General features: G+C 43.0%; 1 protein-coding gene across 4 annotated transcripts in view; it reads right to left on the bottom strand.

Moving 5' to 3' along the window:
• ITSN1 (intersectin 1) overlaps positions 1-21,035 on the bottom strand; it is a 231,899-nt gene that overhangs the window by 51,823 nt on the left and 159,041 nt on the right. For 2 of the 4 annotated variants that reach the window (XM_079923189.1, XM_079923190.1), the window contains exons 21-28: positions 20,018-20,177; positions 16,402-16,607; positions 15,542-15,624; positions 11,424-11,590; positions 8,066-8,111; positions 5,618-5,739; positions 2,178-2,295; positions 297-488 (exon numbers count right to left, since the gene is read on the bottom strand). In XM_079923189.1, coding sequence (XP_079779315.1) covers positions 297-488; positions 2,178-2,295; positions 5,618-5,739; positions 8,066-8,111; positions 11,424-11,590; positions 15,542-15,624; positions 16,402-16,607; positions 20,018-20,177 — 1,094 coding nt within the window. Of the gene's footprint in view, positions 1-296; positions 489-512; positions 1,370-2,177; positions 2,296-5,617; positions 5,740-6,328; positions 6,412-8,065; positions 8,112-11,423; positions 11,591-15,541; positions 15,625-16,401; positions 16,608-20,017; positions 20,178-21,035 lie in introns of those variants that run through there. The other 2 variants (XM_079923191.1, XR_013828579.1) reach the window with 2 other exon arrangements.

Raw genomic sequence — 21,035 nt, 5'->3', positions numbered from 1 at the left:
TGTAAACAGCATGGTGCCAAAATGATTAAAAAGAAAAAAAAAAAGGAAAAGGGGGGGAGGGAAGGGAGGGGACATGCTACAGAAGGAATGATTTTTTTTTTAAAGAAACAAAACAAAACAAAAACCCCACGAGATAAAGTCTTGCATTACAGAAGGTCTTCAAAGAGACTGTTGCGAATGCAGCAATGGTCTAGCTTTAAGTTCTGCAAACAAAGCTCAGCAGAATCAGAGCAATGCTGCATGTTTCACCATGAGACACCAGAGAGGAGAGGCAACCGAGGCACCAGGGCACTTACATTGCTGGCTGGGGTCCATGTCTGTGGTCAGCTTCACGTAATTGGACGGGAAGAGCCCCACTTGCCCGTGGACTTCTCCTTTCCACCAGTCGGGGTCCTCCTTGTTGAGGACGTTGATGATCTGGCCCTTGTTGAAGGCCAGCTCGTCGTCATTCTGCGCGGTGTAATCGTACATCCCGATCACCTGGCACACTGCAGGAGACAGGCCAGGTGAGGGGCGGCGGCACACCTGCGTGGCTCGCGGGACGGGCTACCTGGGGGTATTAGGTACTCTCGTGTCTCATCTGTGTCCTTTCCGAAGAGGACAGAAGTAAGTGGAGGGCTCTGATGGGCTTTGTGTAGTGGGGGCAGTAGAGGAAGACGGAGGATTGAAAACCAAGACGACAGCAAAAATGTCAGACCAAGCCTTGAGTTTCTATAATATCTTCCTCTTTTACACGTTTAGTTGTCAGCAGAAAATGTACAGTGATAACTGAAAGCTTCCATGGAATCATTTCTATTTGAGTGCAGCGGCACTCCTTCAAAATGCTGACTCTGAACATTGGCCCAACTTCACACACAGCTGCATATCATGGGGACTTCACTGTTGCTCTTTATTTCTTTTGTTTTTTTTTTTTTTTTTTTAAGGTGGAAGGTAATTATCATCTGACCTCCAAAAAGTTCGACTCTTAGTGAAAAGTAAAATCAGTGTTTTATTCTGCTGTACCTTTGTGTCTCAAAATTTTTTCTCAAAGAAACACACAATTTCCACATTCAAGAACAATTTTTCTTTTCTCATTTTCCCCTCAAAACTATAGGAGGTTACACTGCCTTTATGCCCTGGCATTTTTACACTTCAGATAAAGTTTGCCTAGTTAGGTTTTACCCCCAGTTAATCTTTCCTAACCAACCTCTATACAGTCTCAGGCTTTAAAGATGCTCCAGCTAATCCAATCACCTCAGCAAACTATTTCTGCGGGTTTTAACCAACCTGATGAAGGGGACGCCGCCAGGCCTCCCCAAGGGAGAGGAGATCCAGCTGGTACCACACTCCTCTGCCCACATGAGGCCACGGCTCAAGCAAAGGGGCCCACCTGTGGTCGGGAACCAGTCACAGTGTTGGCCAGTCCTTTCATTTCTTGCAAAGGCTGCCAGGTTTTAATCTGATTTCGCTGGGGATGTACAGCATAGACATTTAACCACAAGGTACTGGAATGAAACTTCTGCATTTTCCACAAGTGCCACCCAAGCACTGATGGCTTAAAGACCTAAAGCAGAAGTCTGCTCCCCTAACCTCGCCCATCTCAACTATTACCGAAGCATCTAATTTGGTCTCTTCAATCAGAAAACAGCCAACCATCTAAGCTGCCGAGCCTCTGTTCCTTTTTAGCCCTTTAGCAGAGCGTGTATAACATCCTGTCCATTAAGCGCAGCCCCTGTGTTCACAGGAAATGTCGCAGGGGAGCTATTTCAGTCTCAACTGAGCGGCACATTACAACCAACAGAGCCCTGGGGCCTCCCAGCTCAATCTCCTGACCTATTTAGACCCCGGCCATTTATTTTTAGGAGGCCCTTTTTGTCCCCTCGCCCCCAGCCCAAATTCCAATTTAAATAGCTGGAAGGAAATCAAGAGAAAAATCTGGCTTCAATGGCATAGCATTCAGGGCCCCTTTAGGAAGCCGGTTCCAACAAGGGCTCTGTTGTACCCAGCACAGCAAAGCTGCTTCGATACTTGGTCCTTTTGAAAAACATACTCCATATCACATTAGCTGGGTGTCAGCCCCAGCAAGTACAAGAAGCGCTTACAGCCAGTGTGAAAGACAATCTAAGCTAAAAAAATTGAGTGGAAAGGCTACCATGACGCATAGACCATTTTCTGAGCAGAGAGTATAAGCTGCTTACCTGCTGGGAATGCTGCGGGCTTAGGTGGCTCTGTTGGAGTGATTTTGCTCATCCCAGGGCTTAAAAGTTTGACATAGTTAGCAGGGAACCAGCCTATCTGGCGCTTTTTCCCACGTGCCTAATAACAAAAAATTACATTACAATGTTTCAAAGGTTCATGTTCTTTCATGTTATACTTTGCACTTATACCAAGTTTACATATAACTGAAAAACAAATGACATCAATAGTAGAATCTACGGATTACTGTATTACAAAATGAAAACATGCCAGCTAAAATTCAAATTGTGGCAGCTATCAATCAGCAAAGCCTAGAATGTTCTGGCATGGGCTGGACTGTGTGGATCACAGAGCACTATGTAGTATGTACAGGATGGGAAACTGCTCATTTAACAGCTCTCAGCTGTCATTTGCAGGTAATGTAGAGGTTATGGTTTATGCCAATGTTATATATGGATTTTAGGAATGATAATAATGGCAGTCAGCACGTGCTGGGTGCTTTTTATGAGCCAGGCCTGTGCTAAGCACCTTATCTGCATTTACCTACACAACAATTCCAGAAGGATAATACTATTACTATTTCCGTTTCCCACTATTACTATTCCTAGTTCCCAGATAAAAAGAGTAAGGCTCAGAAAAGTTAAGTGACAATCTCAAGGTTACAGGCTAATCAGTGGCAGGCCAAGATTCACAGTCACATCTGCGATCTTCCTATGGAGAATAACTGTACATATACGAGATGACATACACGCAATATGTGGAGGACACAAGGAGTCTAAACTTCACCTTGTTTTCAAAAGCCATCAGGCTTATGTGATGGATCAGCCACATTTTCCACCACCATTCCTGCCTCCTTCTCTTTTATCTAATTCGACACAAAATCCATTCATTGAGTGTTTACATGCCGGGAGTTGTTGGAAGGGGATAGTATATGACACAGAGGAACTTATAATGAAGTTGGCGAACGAAGACTTGCACTCCTGACACAATTCCATGAGATGAAGACTCTAGTTAGGGATGATGATAAGTGTTATAACTACCCTTCTGCACATCACCAGGAGCAGAGAACTTAACTTACAGCACGTATACACACACACACACACCCCCTCTAGAAGCAAGGCTTTGATAAAAACAGCTGCCTTTGGGGACAGGGTGGGAGGGAGACATTTGAATTCCCTTTCGTAATTTTAATTAATTAATTAATTAATTAATTAATTTTCTGGGGGTCACAACACGCAGCATGTGGGATCTTAGCTCCCCGACCAGGGATTGTACCCGCGCCCCGTGCAGTGGAAGCACGGAGTTTTAACCACTGGACCGCCAGGGAAGTCCCTTGTAATTTTAAAATTTGAAACCATGTGAATATATTACCTATTCCCAAAATAAGGAAATAAAATTAAGAGAAAAGGAAACTTCCCACCATCTTACCTCTGCCCTCTCATCTGATTCAGTTTATCAAGAGGGATACTTCTGGGTTACTTTTAGAATGCCAATCAAATTTCACTTTCCTTGGAGTCATAGATTTCATGCCCTTGGCTCAAGGACTAAAGTTCTAATCCACTGTTAATCCACCAATGGTTGAAGCCACTCCTTTAAAAGCTCCCCCATGTTAATCTATTGAGCATATACTGCCGTAGGTCTCCCATCCCTGCAGCTTCACAAGGGCGGAACACAGAGCTCACTGGCAATTTCTTCATTTGTGTATCCACTGGGGAGAAGGGCTGGTGAAAGCACCAGAAGCCCCCCTGGGCACGGCAATTATGGATTGCAAGAGCCACTCAGGACTCTCTTTTGAGCAAGGTACAAGGAACGTGATGATGAAAAAATACGGTTTCTGCCTTCAAAGAGCTGATAGCCTACAAAAGGAAGTAAGAAATAGGCATGGAAGTAATAATATCCACATCAACACTAAATACCAAGAGTGGTGCAGGCATCGGGGCCACCACGGTTCACGGGAAGAAGACGTCGCTTCTGGTGGGATGGTCACAGAAAGCTTCCGGAAGAAGTGGGATTTGGCCGGCTCTTGAACGGGGGAGAGGTGGAGATGACCATGTGGGGAGGCGCTATGGGCAAAGGCAGTGAGGCATCGGGGTCTGAGGGTTGCTGCTTGTTTTCAAGAGAGCAAATCACCGAAGGAGGCTGGAGTAGAGATGTCGCTGTGAGAGGTCAGACTGGTAAGACGGATGCTGGAAGGGGAAGAGGGCATCTGAGGGGAGCCTTGGCCAGCAGGCTGATAAGGAGGGCCAGTGGGGACACCCCCTTTTTTAAAAAAAATTTTTTATTGGGGTATAGTTGTTTTACAATGTTGTGTTAGTTTCTACTGTACATCGAAGTGGAGTTCTCTGTGCTATACACAGGTTCTTATTAGTTATCTATTTTAGTACATATTACTGTATGTATGTCAAGGGGACACCCCTTAAGTCTTCAGAACAGGGGAGTCACATATGGATGGGAAAGCCAATGAGGTGGCAACTCTCTACAAGAAATGAGACCCACCGGTCTGAGGAAGGCCTCCTCCTACCCAGTGAAGGAAGAGACATATTAAAAGGGGGAGTGGAGGGCATTCCCTGCCAGTCCAGCGGTTAGCACTTGGCGCCCTCACTGCCGGGGCTTGGGTTCAATCCCTGGTCGGGGAACTAAGATCCTGTGAGCCATGCAGCCAAAACACTTAATCACTTAAAAAAAAATTAGAAAAAAAAAAGGGGAGGGGGGTGGATTCCAGGACCCCAATGGAATCCTAAGCCAATAAACTGTATCTCGTCCTCCCTGCTCGATAGGGCTTTTATGGCTGCCCACCAGCAAGCTCCCAGGGGAACTTTTGCCTTTGGGTACTCCAGGCTGTGCCTTCTATTCCAGCCAAGATACATTTCTTCAGTCCACCAGCTCACTCTTCACTCTCCGGCACTTTAGTTTTTAATTAGCTGCACAGAAAGGTGCTGTATTTCTTTACCTCACCACAACATAGACCTTTGCCTTCCTGACCAAGGTTTGCCTTGACAGAATGATGAATTGAGGACACACAAACACACACACACACAGGAACTAAAACTGTTGTGCTGTACAGATGTGGCTTTGAATGCAAAGGCTACTCTGGTACCACACCTTATAGCACCGCTCATGGAAAGCTCCGCTCCTACAACGCTGTGACTTAAGGATGACTCCGTCATGAATTCTCACTATCCTACCACTCACTGTCTGAACTCAAGAATCCAATAGATTTAGATACATCTTCAGAAGCATTCTTAGCTCTCACAATTCTGTTCCTGGCTGCCCAAAGCTTAGGAACCAAATGGATTCAGATAACATGGCATCTCTCACTACACAAACGCAGGATTTAGGTGGTGCAGGGTTATCTGTACTTTGCAACGAAACGGTGTCCCTTTGAGATCTTGCATATTGAAATTTGGGCAGAGAATTTTAAACAAATGGAAAAGACACTGACTTGCAGCTCTCCTTCCCACCATCCACCTGGGTTCTTTTTTCGGATCAAAATCAGCTGACCAGGGGCGAGGGTAAGCTGCTCGGGACCAGTAGCAGTGTAGGACGCAATAACCTGGGCAATTTCTGGAAAACAAGACCAAACATAGCAGTGCACCATTAGAGTCAGGAAAAGGAGAGCCTAAGAAGACACAGCCACCTCCCAGGGTCACGGGTCAACATCGTCAAAGCCGGTGTACGGGCCAGTTTTCTACTAAACGAAGAAGGTTTGGTGGCCCTTCTTTGACCACACGGCAAATGCAGTATTCAGGAGCTGGGCTTGTCTTCCGGTTCTGCCCAGTCTGCTCGAGGACCCCCTCATCTCTCAGAACGTACCAACTTGCCTCCACAACCTCCCACTCTCCCCCAAGTCCGCACCCTACCCCCACTGCCCCAATTCCCAAGAACACCCCGATGCAGCAGCTGGGCCTCATTCATCCCCAACTGCCCTCCGCCCTCACACAGTGCTGATTATTATTAGCACATGGTCCAGTCAAGGATGGTTGAGCGAATCAAGGAACTCAAGTGAACCTTTTTCACCTGCCAAGTACAGTAGAAAGAGAAATCTGTTTTCTTCAGAAACCACCAGGAGTGTGCACTAGCTAATTTCTTTCTATGTTACGACTTTCTTTAGACTCTCTCTTCTACCCACAAGCCCATTTTCTTTGAGGCTCACATTTTGAGGGTGATCCCTGAATATCAGGTAGGAATCACATCAATGTAAGTTTACTTCTTTTTACTTCAAGTTAGAGGACGATCCTGCAGTCAAGAGGAGGGATTTTATGCAAAACAACAATTCAGCACAGAAAACAAAAAATGTAAACAGTTCTGTACTTTTCCTGAATGTGAACAGTCTCATGGGAAAAATTCCAGCAGTACCACAGACCAGGCTCTGAAAAGTACATTTCTCCTGGCACAGGAGTTCAACTACGAAAGGACAAAATCCTCCTCTGACCGAATGCTGGTGTATCCGCAGCGACAGCCTTGTGAACTTCTAGAAGCAAGACAGAACAGATTGTTCTATTCCTCTCCACTCTCTCCCCATCATAACTGTTCTTGAAAGAAAGAGATGAAGAAAGAAGGAATGAAGTAAAGACAGACAGACAGAAGGAAAGAGGTGAAAGGCCCATGCTCCTGCTTCCCTGAAGGCACATTAGCCCCCTAGGACCCTGTTCTGTAATAAGCGGCCACCAGGCTAGGAGCACCAGACCGTCCCGGTGCAGACTGGCCCTGACGCATGCATCCCAGAGCTCAGGCGAAGCGAGAAAGAGCCCAGCGTACACATACGTGGGCTCCACTGAGAGCTCAAGCTGGGAAATCTCTGCTGGGGATGAGAATTCTCCCCCAACATGCCAAGGACTAGCTCTAAACTCCACGAGTTTTCCATTTGGAAAAGATCCAAATCAGTGCCCGATTTGGCCCCTGATGTCCCTGCTCCTCAAAGGACCTGGCCTGCGTAGCCAGTGACCTGCCCTGACACTCTTTTCTGTCTTTTCCAGCTTTTTTGAGCAGCTCGCTGGTTTCAGTGCAAAGTGAAGCCCCTCTGGAATGACAATTCAAAATGTAGCATACTCCTGGTTAAAACAGACATTTGACCGGGGTGGTCCGACATCTGAGTCAGACTAAAATCCTACAACTGCCTAAAAACCCACCTTTCCTTGCCAGGTAAGCCCATTTGGAGCTGAGCACCAGACACAGATACACATCCCCGTCAGCACTGCGGTGACTCTTTCAACCTGTAATTTCTTAAGGCTGTAATAGCACAAAAGCTCAAATGACCTAGAGAGGAAGACAGGCCATACAACCGTATGATTTCACATCTGCTTCTTTCTTCTTTCAGGCTTGTATGTATAGAATATGTGATTTTGTTGAAATAAACTAAAACACTCTGAGTTCAGAGGGATGACTGTGATTTTTGTACCTTCACCGTGTACCTGAGGAAAACCACCCAATGGCTTCTAAATTAATAGGACCTGCACTCTGATAATACGTGTTGCTCTCTCATCTCCTCCGTTATTTATGTCCTGGGACTAAATATGCTTCCAGGAAACAAACAAGGGCTTCCTGAACCTAACGAGAGGAGGACTAAGCAGCTGCTGACCCCAAATCCTACAGGTTCATGCATTATAACTTCCCACCATCTTGCCTGAATTATTTCTTCACATTCCAAGAGAACATTGTCTGGTAATGTCCCTACTCTCCATGTGTGAGGCAACAGCCACATTTCATAACCATCTATAAATACATTATTAATGGATTCCAAGGAAAGGATCTCCTCCAACCACTCTTCGGACAGATTCTTTTGTCTTTTCTTTTCTTTTTTAAGGCTTCTGGCCCCAATAAACAAAGATTGGGAGCAACTATCAATTACATTTAAAATATTGAAAAATAAGCATCAGGGTTTGTCACTTACCAGGTTTTTTTCCTAAACTCCCTGTTTTCCCAGCAGTTCCAGAGCCCTTAAAACAGAGCAGAAGGTCTCATTTGCATACTGAAGAGTTTTGGTCAAGCAACTTAAAAACGATTAATGATGACACAAACCCGCTTGAGCCCCTAAATTCCCCTTTTCATTCCGGGGAAACATAGCATTGTATCTCCTGACATTATGATCTGTATCAAGGAAAACATGGGGCGAAATAAGTACTTTAAAAGCATGTAGCTTTTACTCTCTTCTTAAGAGAAAAATTAGCAAAGTAAGTGGCATTGTAGGACCCCAGAGGGCTCAGGTATTGACTGTGTGTAACATGGGCGCATCCTGTCCCTGGGTCAGGTGAAACAGGGGCTGCCCCGCCAGGAAGACTGTTAGTCTACAGCCTAAACACTAAGCTCATGCTTGATGTCCAAATGGTTAATTATTAAACACTTCACACATAAAAAATGTACAGAGACTATAATAGACATCCATGAGTGCAATGGATGTCTATTATAGTCTCCATATACTAGAGACTAAATATGTGAAAATATTAATATTATTAATATTCTAATTAAATTAATATTAACAATACATGGAAATATTAATATTTTGGTACATTTGCTTTAGGGCTTTCTTTTTTTTTTTAAAGAAGGAAAACAGTACAGTGGCAATTCAAACACCCCTTCCCCCATCCCATTATCCAAAGAGGCAGCCACTCTCCTGTATATCCTTTCTACCCAAACCTTAACACTGTTTAAACACTGAAATTTCTCTTGTAATGCTGGACACGCCGCCCATAGAAGCAGACCATTTTTTTCCCCAACTACTAAGTGCTTCAAAAGTGCTCTGGGGTTGAATTCCTTCATAGATACTCATGGAATTTTAAACCAGCTGAGCAAGCCAAGCCAGCAGAGACTCAGCTGGGACAGGGGCCAGGCCGTAATCTGTCCTTGCAAAGTGCTTTATTCCAGATTAATTTTCACTCTTGTGTCCCTATCTTCCAGTAAATTAAGTATTCCAATTAAAACAGAATAAAACAAAAGGTTTAATTAACTAAATGAGATTAACTTTAAGAATAAAAATATGTAATTATCTACCAGGAACACAACTTATCATTGTCCCTACCTATATTTATACTGAAATTCAATAACCATTTACCAGGGAAAGTTTGAATTAAAATGTTTACTCTGATTATGCTTTCTGTATTAACCAAGTTATACAATACCCATCTTCCTTGCAATTTTTATAGGCTGCATATCAAAATGAAGGAACACTAATGATAGAAGATTCCAAATGACCAGTTACTTTCCCAGTACAGGCTTAAATATACTCTCTCTATTCCATAAAAAGAACAAAGCAATTAGCAAGCCAGTGATAGAATTCAAGCAGCTTCAGTGTGCTCCCTTTTAAACACCACAGCCAGCACTTAAGCTGAGACGCAGTCAGATGGCCAGGTTCCATCCTGGCGCTTCTTAAGAATGCAGCAGAAAAGTTGATCCAGGCTACGTGCCCCAGCCCTGCTCGTGTAGAGAAGGGAAGCAGGTTTAGGACAACCTCCCCCTTGTCCACGGGTCAATTTTGGTATCTGAAGCTGGGTCTGGTTTTTAAGTTTGGCGGGATATGGCCTTATAATATTGAAGTCTATGTCCAAGTAGGATGAAAGAGCTGCCTTTTTTGATTTTTTCATTATTATGAAATAATGCTGCTAAATGTCTAAAATCTTTGGCACTGTTAGTTCTTCTGTGGCTGATATTTAAGGCTGCGGTTAAGAAAGCACTTTACAACTCAACTTACCTTTAAAAAATGTCACAGTGCATTTTTTGAAACTTACTGACTTTGGATGGTTTTTGGTAGAAAACTCTAATTTATTAAAATCTAATACAAGTAATGGCTTTTGTGTTTAACTGATCCCAAAGGTAAAGCCATTTTAAGAGGTTTTGTGCATGGGAGCAGAAATCCAGTTTAGTTTTTAATGTTTTCCCTCTACTCCCCTGAAATATCTCCATGGTTCTTATTGGATATAACTGGCTGGCCTGGAGAAGAGCTGAATTTTCCCTCTCCAGGTCTGCAGAGGACAATACAACGACTGTCCTACAGAAAAGAAGTACTTTCTTTCCAGCTTCTGCCAAATTCTCCAAGGGTAAAACACTTATGCAAATCCCTCCAGGGGAATTTCAGCAAGCTGCTCTTAAGACCAAAGCAAGGGAAAACAAACCAAAAACTCCCCAAACAACAATGACATTCCTTAAAAAAAGAAACAAAACAGCAAATAAAACTATTCCTAGGAACTGCAGGGAAGGTGAGAAGGCTGACATGGAAGAACTACCATAGCTTATCACCAGGCCCAGCTTCGCTCCCCAGGCAGCCATGGGTCTGTTAAATGACTACATCTATAACCTGAAATTCCCACTAACTTGAAATTGGCCACTACGAGATAGGCTCCCATACTCTAGTAGGCCCACACCACCATTTCCTTAATCTTGTGCTATCTCAAGGCCACTTCATGCAACTGAATTTTTAGGGCCCCATTAACAACAATGGGGAGCCACTTCCAATTTGTAAGGATAACAGCATTTAAAATAAATTCAGTCCAGGGGGCTTCCCTGGTGGTGCAGTGGTTGAGAGTCCGCCTGCCGATGCAGGGGACGCGGGTTTGTGCCCCGGTCCGGGAAGATGTCACATGCTGTGGAGCAGCTGGGCCCCTGAGCCATGGCCGCTGAGCCTGCACGTCCGGAGCCTGTGCTCCACGGTGGGAGAGGCCACAACAGTGAGAGGCCCGCGTACCTCAAAAAATAAATAAATAAATAAATAAATTCAGTCTCTGATCAACGGAGATACTAAGTTCTAGCCAAAGTGTACCAATTTCTTAGATCTTGAGTCTTCCTAGTGTGTAGGCAAAAATACAAATTCTAAAAACTCTACTGCCCAATATTCTGGGGCCAGTATCACCAAAATACTTTTGTTTACATGGGCAAGATATTGCTGTGTATCTTTCTTGAAGTTTCTCAAATCAGTGACCCTGAAGACTAAATCTAGAATATTTACTCCGAATCCTAAGTCAGTTACATTCAGGAATAGAGATGAATCCTGAGTATTATCCCAGCTGACGCAGACCAGCCTCATTATGAGCAGTCTCCACTGAGCCCCGGGGGGGGGGGTTCTTCTGCTTCTGGGAAGCCAAGGCTGACCCTGCGGCACCAATAGACAATTTCAAACAATTACAGGTCACACTGTATTTGCTGTCACGTTCCAGAACTTAGCAAAACCCAACAATGATGTTCCACCGGCAAACATCATGACTCCCTGAAAAGAGAATCGCTGCACAGAAAGGGAGAGGAAACAGTTAATGTGGGTTTACCTCTGAATCTTTAAGCCTCACATAGTTAGAAGGGAAGACTCCGGACTTGTCGCCCACTGTTCCTGTCCACCAGTCACCATCTTTCTTGGTAACCAAAATCACATCCCCTTGCTGAAAGGTTAAATCGCCTTGCTCAGAACTCTCGTAAGTGTACATGGCAATAAATTCTGGTGGGGAGAAATATTGAGATACGGAGAGAGCTTGATCGTTTACAGAAATCCCAGACAACTTTGCAAAAGCAAGATTATGAATAAGGAAATTATTAGGATAAGGTCCATTCAAGAGAAAGGCTAGTCACTGATAAAATGCAGAGTTACAGAACCCCCTGGGCTCCAAATTCCCCGACTGCACATAAAAATTCAATAACTGCAGCCGGGGAGACAATTCCTGTGAAGACCCAGGACCAGGAACAACAACAAAAAAAACCCAACTGCATGTCCACCAACACCAGTACTGACAGTGATCCCCGATTTAACACCATGGTTTCTTTTTACATGAAAATGGTTTTCACGTTCACTTTTAGCTAACATTTACTGAGTACCTAGGTCATGCTGAGCACTGGGTTAGATGCACTGACATGCCAGGCTCCTTGGTGACCTCGTCAAATATCTGTGATTCACTTTTGAAGATACCAAGTCACCATTTTAGAAACCTTTTAGACATGGTATATCCTTTATGTAAATTAAGTAAGACACGTTTTTCATTATTCAAGTGCCTCGGTGAAAATTTAAGTCCTATTGTGCCATATACACAGACGGCAGGAAGCTGTTAGAACACAAAGTTTAAAATATATATTCTTTGGTTAAAAACGGACACCTACTTGTCATTCAAGTATAAACAGGTAGAGTGGACTGCTGACAAAAGTAGTGTCTACCCAATCCCAGAAAATAATCACACCTTTCTGAACAAGTGGAAAAGACAAATCACAGTTTCTTACATTTGATTATTCATGTAATTTAGTCGTAAAGGACAAGAATTAATGTTCTTTACTGTCCTGAATGTGAAGGATGTGCATTCCAGAGGAAGTTTTTCTTTTGAATTATAAACAGCTGACTTTACTAAGGCTTAGAAACCAACTCACACTCTCAGAAAGATCACTTGACACAAAGTTCTAGACACTACACTAGGTAGAGAATAAAAGATTTCCGGAAAGATGAACATACGTTTCTTATTTCCACTTTTTGTCCATTTTATCCTAGGCCTTTGTGTATTTTTTAAAAAGCAAAAAGCAAAAAACTCCCCCCCAAAAACGACAAAACAAAAAAACACCATTTACTGGAAAAGTTCATTTTATGATGGATGATGGATGGAGTGTTTCTTGCTAAAATTTCATATGATAGTCCTTAAATGCAGAGCTTAATGTAAATTAATTTAGTATGGAGGACTACATTAATTTAGTCCTAATTATAAGAGCCTCTGCAGGAGGCACTAATGAAAGCTAAAACAAACACCAAAAAACACAAACCCTCCTAATGCTTATGCTAATGTGGGCAGCTCTCCAAGGGGCTGCTTCAGCCTCCCTGTGCTGACCTGTAGGCTGAGGCCAGCAGACCCCGAGATACAAGGTCATCCAAATGTACAAGGCAGAACAGAAGCCTCTCTGTCTTTAGCCCTCCAGCACTGGTGACACACACCTCCACAGTTAAAACTGGAAAAATGATTTCCCGCACAAGGAAATCAAAGTTTGGCAGCTTGAATAAGGACATTGTTTTTTCATTAATATATTCCTTTTTCGGATTTCTCAACATTCTGACCCTTCCCTTTTCATTTTGTTCCGTTACTTGTTCCTTAGCTCATGTTTGGCCATTTCAGATTGGATCCCTGGCAATCAATCCTTTTCCCAGTGATTCCTGCACTTAAAAGTCACTTTCTTAAAATGGATCCAAAGTTTGAAGTCACTTTCGAAATGCTTAAGAAACTTCAGAAGTGTGAACTCTAGCTGAACTTCACACTGCAGCAGAAGATACCAAGGAGACAGGAAAGACTGTGGCTTTACTTGCCCTGTGTGCACGCAGGCATCTGCGAGGACCTTCTGGATTCAATGAAAATGGGGAGACGTGAGGACCGCTATGCGGGGCCTCCTCACCACTCAGACCCTCTTCCCCAGACATGTAATAACACAGGGCACTGGCAATTCCCAAGCCCATATTTTAAGAGCTAACCAAATTAACCATCTATTTAATCTGGTTTCTGGTTTACGTGAAATCTGATTACATTTAATACAGTACTGATAAGTGGTCCATTAATATAATTAAGTATCTTTTCTCAGAATTTCAGATGTCAGTGCCCTCCCACACCCCTCCAGAAAGTCAGCAATCTCTCCTCAAATTTCTAATACCTAAATCATTTCAAAATGGATGTAATAAATGTCAACCAAGGTTAGAATTTAACTCTCTTCTGTTGCCCAACTTTAAGGATGTGTGGGGTTCATCTGTAACCTACTTGTTGAGGCCTCAAGTGTAGAGGCCTCTCTCTGTACAATGTTTCAAAACAAATCAACATTCATCAACCCAGCTGTTGGAAACTAACACACCATTGTAAAGCAATTATACTCCAATAAAGATGCTAAAAACAAAAACAAAAAAAACCCAGCCTTTGGATGAGAAAGCTCACTGCTTTAAGTGACTATCGATAAATCCAGGAAATGAAGCAAAAAGGAAATAAGAGTAGCAGACATTTACTGACCTTTATTCCAAAAGCTTACACTATTATCTCATAAGTCTTGTAATAATTTCCTACCTCAAGTGGTGATTATTATGCCCATTTTACAGATGAGGGAGTTAAGGCATGACTAAAAGTAAATGGTCACTAGGTGAGAGAGCCAGGATACAAACTCTGGTGCTCCAGTGAGACTGAATGGATATAACACACTGAATTTGGGGGGACGGGAGGCACACATAATTTGCCTGACATAATACTGACTACACGTGCTGTGTTTAAAAGACCTTCTTGCCTGTTCTCCTAACAGTGGATAAAAAAGTCATTAAGATGACAAAAAATGTATAAAGAGAACTATCTTAATGATTGTTTTGGCAGTAATGGCAAAAACTGGATACAATAAAATACTGGATTTGTTCAGTGATGATGAAGTTTTACAGCTATACCTATAAACCAAAAAAAAATTTTTACTTCTGAAATTCCTCTTGAAAAAGTAACTTTGTTACTACCTGAAATACCATTAAATTTTAACCCTTGCTGTCTCCATTGAAACACTTGCTTTAATAATTCTATTTTTCATAAGGCAAAGTTTCTAAGGAATGTAAGTCTCATAATGGCAAACAAACTGAACGAAAGATTCCACCCTCGTGGAATTTATTCAAGGAACCTATGAAAAACTACTATACAGTTGTGTAGACATCTGTTAGCTACAAACACTGTTCATACTTCAACATGGAAAGCCTGTCTAACTTGGGTAGCGCTTATTCTTCACTTAGTACTCTGATAATGGCTGGACCAAATGAAGAAAAGACATGAGATTTTTACCATTAGAACCTGAATTATGTAGGTTTTGTTCATTTTTAAACCTACACTATATATTGGCATATATAATCGAAAAGATTATGTCGTGAAGAAGAGGAAATAAAGCAATTAATTATTTGTGTAATAAACACTCAAAATACAATTTTTAGGCCTAAATAATCTGCTGTGGTTATTTACATGGAACACAGAAATGAAACTTCTGTTTCATTTGGGGTACAAATGGCACTGACGTTACTGTGACAGTTTTACTGAACTGTATAGTTATGGCTTTAAGCCTTAATACTTACCTGTATAAAGTCAGAAAAATAGCAACTACCACAAATTACCTGTAGAGATGCTCAGAGAACTTGGTCCTTAGTGACTGTGATGGGCCTCTTTCAAGAGTCAAAGGGCTCATAATCAAACATAATTAGAAAATTCAGTTTTTATGATCAATATATCTGATAGTATTTTGAAAGTCTCCATAAAGTACTATGACTTTGTGAAGAGCTAAACCTCATTTTAGCTTAGAGTTTAATATAATGAACGTAAATTAATGTAAACTATTTAAACATGAAATCCAACTTCATTTCCAACATTCACTGTATTACACGATTCCCTCCACCTTCTAAAGAACATGATCTGAGTCAGGTTCTCACCTTCTCCTGACACGGCCGGCTTGGCTGCTGGGGAAGCTACTCTCTTTAGACTAGCAGGACTTTCTGAAGAACCAGAATCCATGCTGGAAGAGGGGGGAAAGTATTTTAATTTTCACCCTCAAAGAAAACAGTACAAATGACACTGACTTTTCTTTTTAAAAACTGTTTAACATTTAAAGCATTGATAATCTACAGCTGAAATAGATGCACTCAGCTAAGTCAAAACACATCACAAGGGGCCACAGAGGCCTGATTCTAAGCTCACATCCTTGTTTGTCAGCACTTTGCTTTGCTGGATACACAGCTAACGTATTGGTCTATTTCAAAGCATGACTGACAGATGCTCATTCAGTAATTTTGCTCTTCATTTCTTCTTGAAGCTCATAATTTGTTTTGACCACCTACATGGTTAGAACAATTAAACAACAACCTTTATGTTAAGGTTGCATGCTATAAGTTTCCTAATGAAAAAGATAATTCATTCTTCCATAAATTTTCCCAAATGCTTTGGGCCTCTAAGTAGTCCTGTACGTCTGGAACAGTACTGGATACTAAGCATGAAGAGGGGCATAATCTCCAACAAATCCACAAGAATGTTCCAGGTCTCAGAGTAGAATTCCCTCATGCATAAGTCAATGAAAAACAGGATATACAGGTTTCTATGAGCAAGGAAAAAAATGACCATTTATCTGTAAGAGGCTCTCCCCTGTTGCCATGTACCCTAATTTTTGCAGTTAAAAGATCCAGTTGAAAGACAAAACAATCCTGCAACTCCTATCTATGAATCTTAACTAGTGCAAACAATAATTTCATGCCTGACATGGTTTTCATCCAATAGAAGCAGATAAATACAAACATACCTCGTAGATTTCCTTATGGGCCCTGAAATGAGTTTCACGTAGGACTTGGGGAACCACCCCTTCTGGCCTTGAACTTCTCCAAACCACCACATGTCTTGCTGCTCCAGGACTGTGATGACATCATTTTTGTTAAAATTTAAATGGTTGTCTTTTTTGGCTCTCCAAGGATACAGGGCTTGTGCTTGTAGCCCCTCCACCTTTTCGCCCTTGTGTGGAAGAACATAAAGGACCTCTCATCACTCTGTGATTTGTTATCCATTCAGGTGACGTGAACACCGGCTCCTCCCCTGCGACGGGCACACGCAGGCACATGCTCAGCCGCAGAGGACCCTGCCTCAGCACAGCACTGGTGCCACATGCTCCACTGTTTTCAGTAACTGTTTATTTCCAAAAGTGGAGGTGAAAATCTGCTAGCCTATTCACAAAGCCGTGGTCGGGCCATCTAGAATTCTCTATTTAAACAAGCCAGGAGGTCGTGTTTATTCTGTTGCACCCGGCTGTGTGCCTTTTCTGTTTGGGTTCTATTTTAAGTCTCAAGTTGCCCAGGGCACTCCCACTCCTGCCAATTTCCAATCGGATTTGGGTGTTTAGTGGGGGATTAATACCAGAGCAGAAACCTTATAAAATCTCAAAAGGTAATTAACTGATATCTTAGTTTAGGTGGACACAGGGAAATACACCTTGCATTGGATTAGGCTTGTTTCAGTTCCTTTTTAGAGGAACAGGGGTTTGGCAAGCATAAATCCACTGTAATCCTCATTTACTATAAATACATCTATATGCAAACCATATACAAAGATGAATAAAATGCCATCTCTGCTCCCCCAAATAATTTAGGTTAAAACACTTTATTAACCAGAAAGCACTATAAAAATGGGCAGTATGATATTATTACCAAGGAACTCATAATTAATGAGGAAGAAAGAGATACAAACAACTATGCCTACCACCCGGCAGAATGAAATAGGCTAAGAAGAGGTTCCAACTATTCACTGCCGGAACAGAGAGAAAAGAGGGATTAATGCTGCCTGAGGGCAACATGGGGAGTTTCACAGAGGAGGCAGCGTTTGAGCTGAGCCTTGAAGGATGAGAAGGATTTTGGTAGCTAGGGCTTCGGAGGAGGGGCACTCCAGGCGGAGGGCACGGCCGCGCGACGCTGTCCCGCAAGGTCCAGGAGGAGAAGCGCGATCTGGGGGTGCATGTGGCCTAGTCTCATGGAGGGGTGGAGTAGGAGGTGAGGCTGGAAAGGTGGGGTGAGGCATTTATTACCTTTTTTAAGACTGTAACATAAAACAGTTACAGTATCTTAAAACAGTACTAAAAAATACAACAACATCAACTTTCAATTATATACGTAAATGGACAAGAACAAGGGATAATGCCCAATGACAGTTCATTCAGAACCAACTTGGACTTGCCTGTACAAGATATTTTCATAATGACATTTAACTGTGATTATGTCTGACAAGTGGAGAATTTATGAGAGATCAAAGAGTTTCGGCTTCCATGTTGGTCTCCATGGGTTCTCGCCTTCTTAGACCTATGACATCCCTATTTCTTTCCATCTCGACTGTACACTCCACCCAGTCTTCAGAACTGAGGAGGGGTCTCTGGATTCCAAACGCCCCCCAGGACCACAGAGTCTCTGCCCACCGTGTCCCCACCTCGTGCTTGCAGGGAGCCTCACACCGGAGCCGTGGATCTCAGTGCTTCTGTGTTGCCCAATCCTCTCCATCACTTCCGTTTAGTCTCTGCCATTTCACCTGGGCTCCAGTATTTCATAACCTCTCACCCCGAGAAATCTCTGCTGCACCTGCCCTGTCCATCTTTCCACGTGGAGACGCCTGAATAACCAGCATGGAATCAGGCAGAACACGGACTCTGGGTTTGAATTCCAAGTCTGTCACTTACTAATTGTGTGACCTTGGACAACTGTTTAATCTCTCCAGGCCTCAGTTTCCACATCTCTAAAACAGAGACACTTTCTTCAAAAGGTGGTTAAGAAAGTGTAACAGGATCTATCTTTAGAGCAGCTATGAGAGTAATAATCTTAACAGGGGTGGCTTATGTTACTATTATTATTTCTAGTCCCAAACTGTGCAGTATTGCTGAAGAAAGCCAAGATAATGTGTGATGACCAGTTACACGTTCAGGTTAAATTCAGCCACGTCAGGTTTCATCGTTCTTTACGCAATTCCTTTTATGCATGCTCCGAAGGCCCTCGGGCGCCCCTCCTGAAAAAGCTGCCCAGAGCACAACCTGAACTCCTTTCCCTCTTTCTCCAACCTCTCTTCACCCTTCCTCTCCCAGAAGAAAAAGAAGCCTGTCTTCTTTTCTGTGCTTTTAATGCTTCTCCCACTTAGGTTCACAGATATGTTCTACTTGCCTCTTTGCCCGGACCACCGCCTTTAATAATATGAGCACCACCACCCCCGCTTTCTGGAAACAGCCTTCAACTTCGCCTCATTTTCCTGGTCCTGAGCCCTCCTCCACCAGAGTCACCACGGCTGAGCATGACACTTGTGCCACCTGCTGAGCTGGGACAGATGCAAAGAAAAGGAACAGCTCCTCTCAGGAGCTGCCCTACTTCCAGGTCAGAGAAGACACACGCTCTGTGCAATTTCCATCTTCGTGCACTCTCTCTCCTTTGAAGAGCTCACTCATTTCCTGAGATCTGATCTATGTCCCAATTCCTGCCAGACAGAATGACCTGGCTGTCCCCCTCTCACCTTAAAATTAACACGTCTAAAACCCAACTTCTTTTCGCTAAAAATCAATTTCTCTTTCTGCCTTCCTTGTTCCCCTGTAAAGTCAAATCTTTTTCTCAGTCCCAGACCTTTCCTTTCCTTTTTGCTCCCACAGGCACTGGGGCTCCACCCTCTTCAACTGTTGTCAGTGCCCCTGTGTCCCCGACTCGAATCTTCCTGCACACACCACCCTCCACGTGAATCTGCCCAGAACCTGTGTTCACTCTGGCTGTTCCCCGAGCAGAAACTGTCCCTGACCCCAAATGCCTGCCAGATGGGCAATTTCACTGTTTGGTTTGACTATTTATAGAAATTTCATTCCTTTATTTATTAAGTAAATAAATAAGGGAATAAATTCCTTTACTTATTATCCTTTCAGAAATTACTTTCTTAGCAAGGCATTTAAGAGCTTCCCATTAATCTGTAATCGGTCTATCTTTTTGGGTAAATATTCAATGGTCTAGCCAAATGGATTGACCCACGACTTTCCTGAAACACTCTCTGACCTCCTACCTAAAGCCTCTCCTCACATTATTTTCTTTTTATCTTTTTATTTTATACTGGAGTAGAGCTGATTAAAAATGCTGTGACACCCTCACAGTATTTTCTGTCTGACATGCCAGCCCTCTCCGTTTCCTAAGAAGCCCTTACCCACTGTTCAAGATGGAGTTCAAATGTCTGAACTCCATTCTCTGAACTGTCACTATTCCCTCTACTGGGAAAATGTGAACTGGATCCCGCCCTGCCAGCCGACCCAGATGCATATAATGAGGCTTTACTCCTAAATGACATTGACAACAAGCACTGGCTGAATCTGTCCGCCCCACACAGGCACTTGAGGTCCTCCCTGCTCCCATCGATGCTGTTACCTGGCCTAAAACAGGAGATGGAGAGGAGCCCGTGGCTGTGGCTGGAGTGAAGGCTGATCTCTGTCTCAACTGCCCGGCGCTCGGAACGGTGAGGGAGGGCTGGGCTGCCCATGCATCCCAGTTGTCGGTTTCTGGTTTCTCGTTCGTGCTGGTGGGCCACCTGGAAGGCGAAGCACGCCACCGTGAGTGGCAAGGACTTCCTGATGCACCGACATTTCTCCCCCCATAAACATACACCCAGGATGTGCCTGGGGCTTGTTTAAGAACAAGGAGGGGGGAAAGAGCACTGGACTTGGGTTTGGGTCTGACCGTCACACACTAGCAATGGGTCTCAGGCAAATTCTAGTCGTTTCTCTGAATCTTGATTTCCTCGTTGATAAAATGGGAACAATATCGTGCCACTCTCGTTAGTTGTGAGGGTCACATGAAATACCACATAGAGAAGTACTTTGCAACGAGAAAGCACCAGAGAAACATCCTCTCGTGATCATTATCTTCATTTGTAACGACAATCCTAAATAAGCAAAAAGAAGTTTCGCACCACATATGAAAACATGCCAGCCCAGCGGCTGGTGCATCTCTCTGTCCCATCATCACACAGCAAGCACCAGGCCATGTGCTTGGATACCATGGTAACTACCAGTGGTATCCTTACAGCAACCTGTTGTCCTGATATCAGGGATGGTTTTAATTTTGCGATTTTATAATTTTAAATAAACACATCTGTGTCAGTGCAGATTTAAATTCAATTGACTTTTTAAAAATCTTTATAAGACATAAACAAATCTGAAAATTAGAATATTTCCTTTGATAGATGGCACATCCTGATTCAGGGTTTGGAAAATAAGAAGCCTGGAATTATAGCAGGAGAGTTGCAGACCACACATTTATCGAGCAAGAGAGTAACACTGACTGGATCCACAGCAAAACAAAATCCTGGAAAACACAGCACTTGTCTTCTTAAAATTTTAGTGTAAGCTTTAGTTTCAAAAGTCAGAACTTTTTTTTTTTTTTTTTT

Source organism: Stenella coeruleoalba (assembly GCF_951394435.1).
Source record: "Stenella coeruleoalba genome assembly, chromosome: 5".
Lineage (NCBI taxonomy): Eukaryota > Metazoa > Chordata > Mammalia > Artiodactyla > Delphinidae > Stenella > Stenella coeruleoalba.
This window is presented reverse-complemented; position numbering and strand designations above follow the sequence as displayed.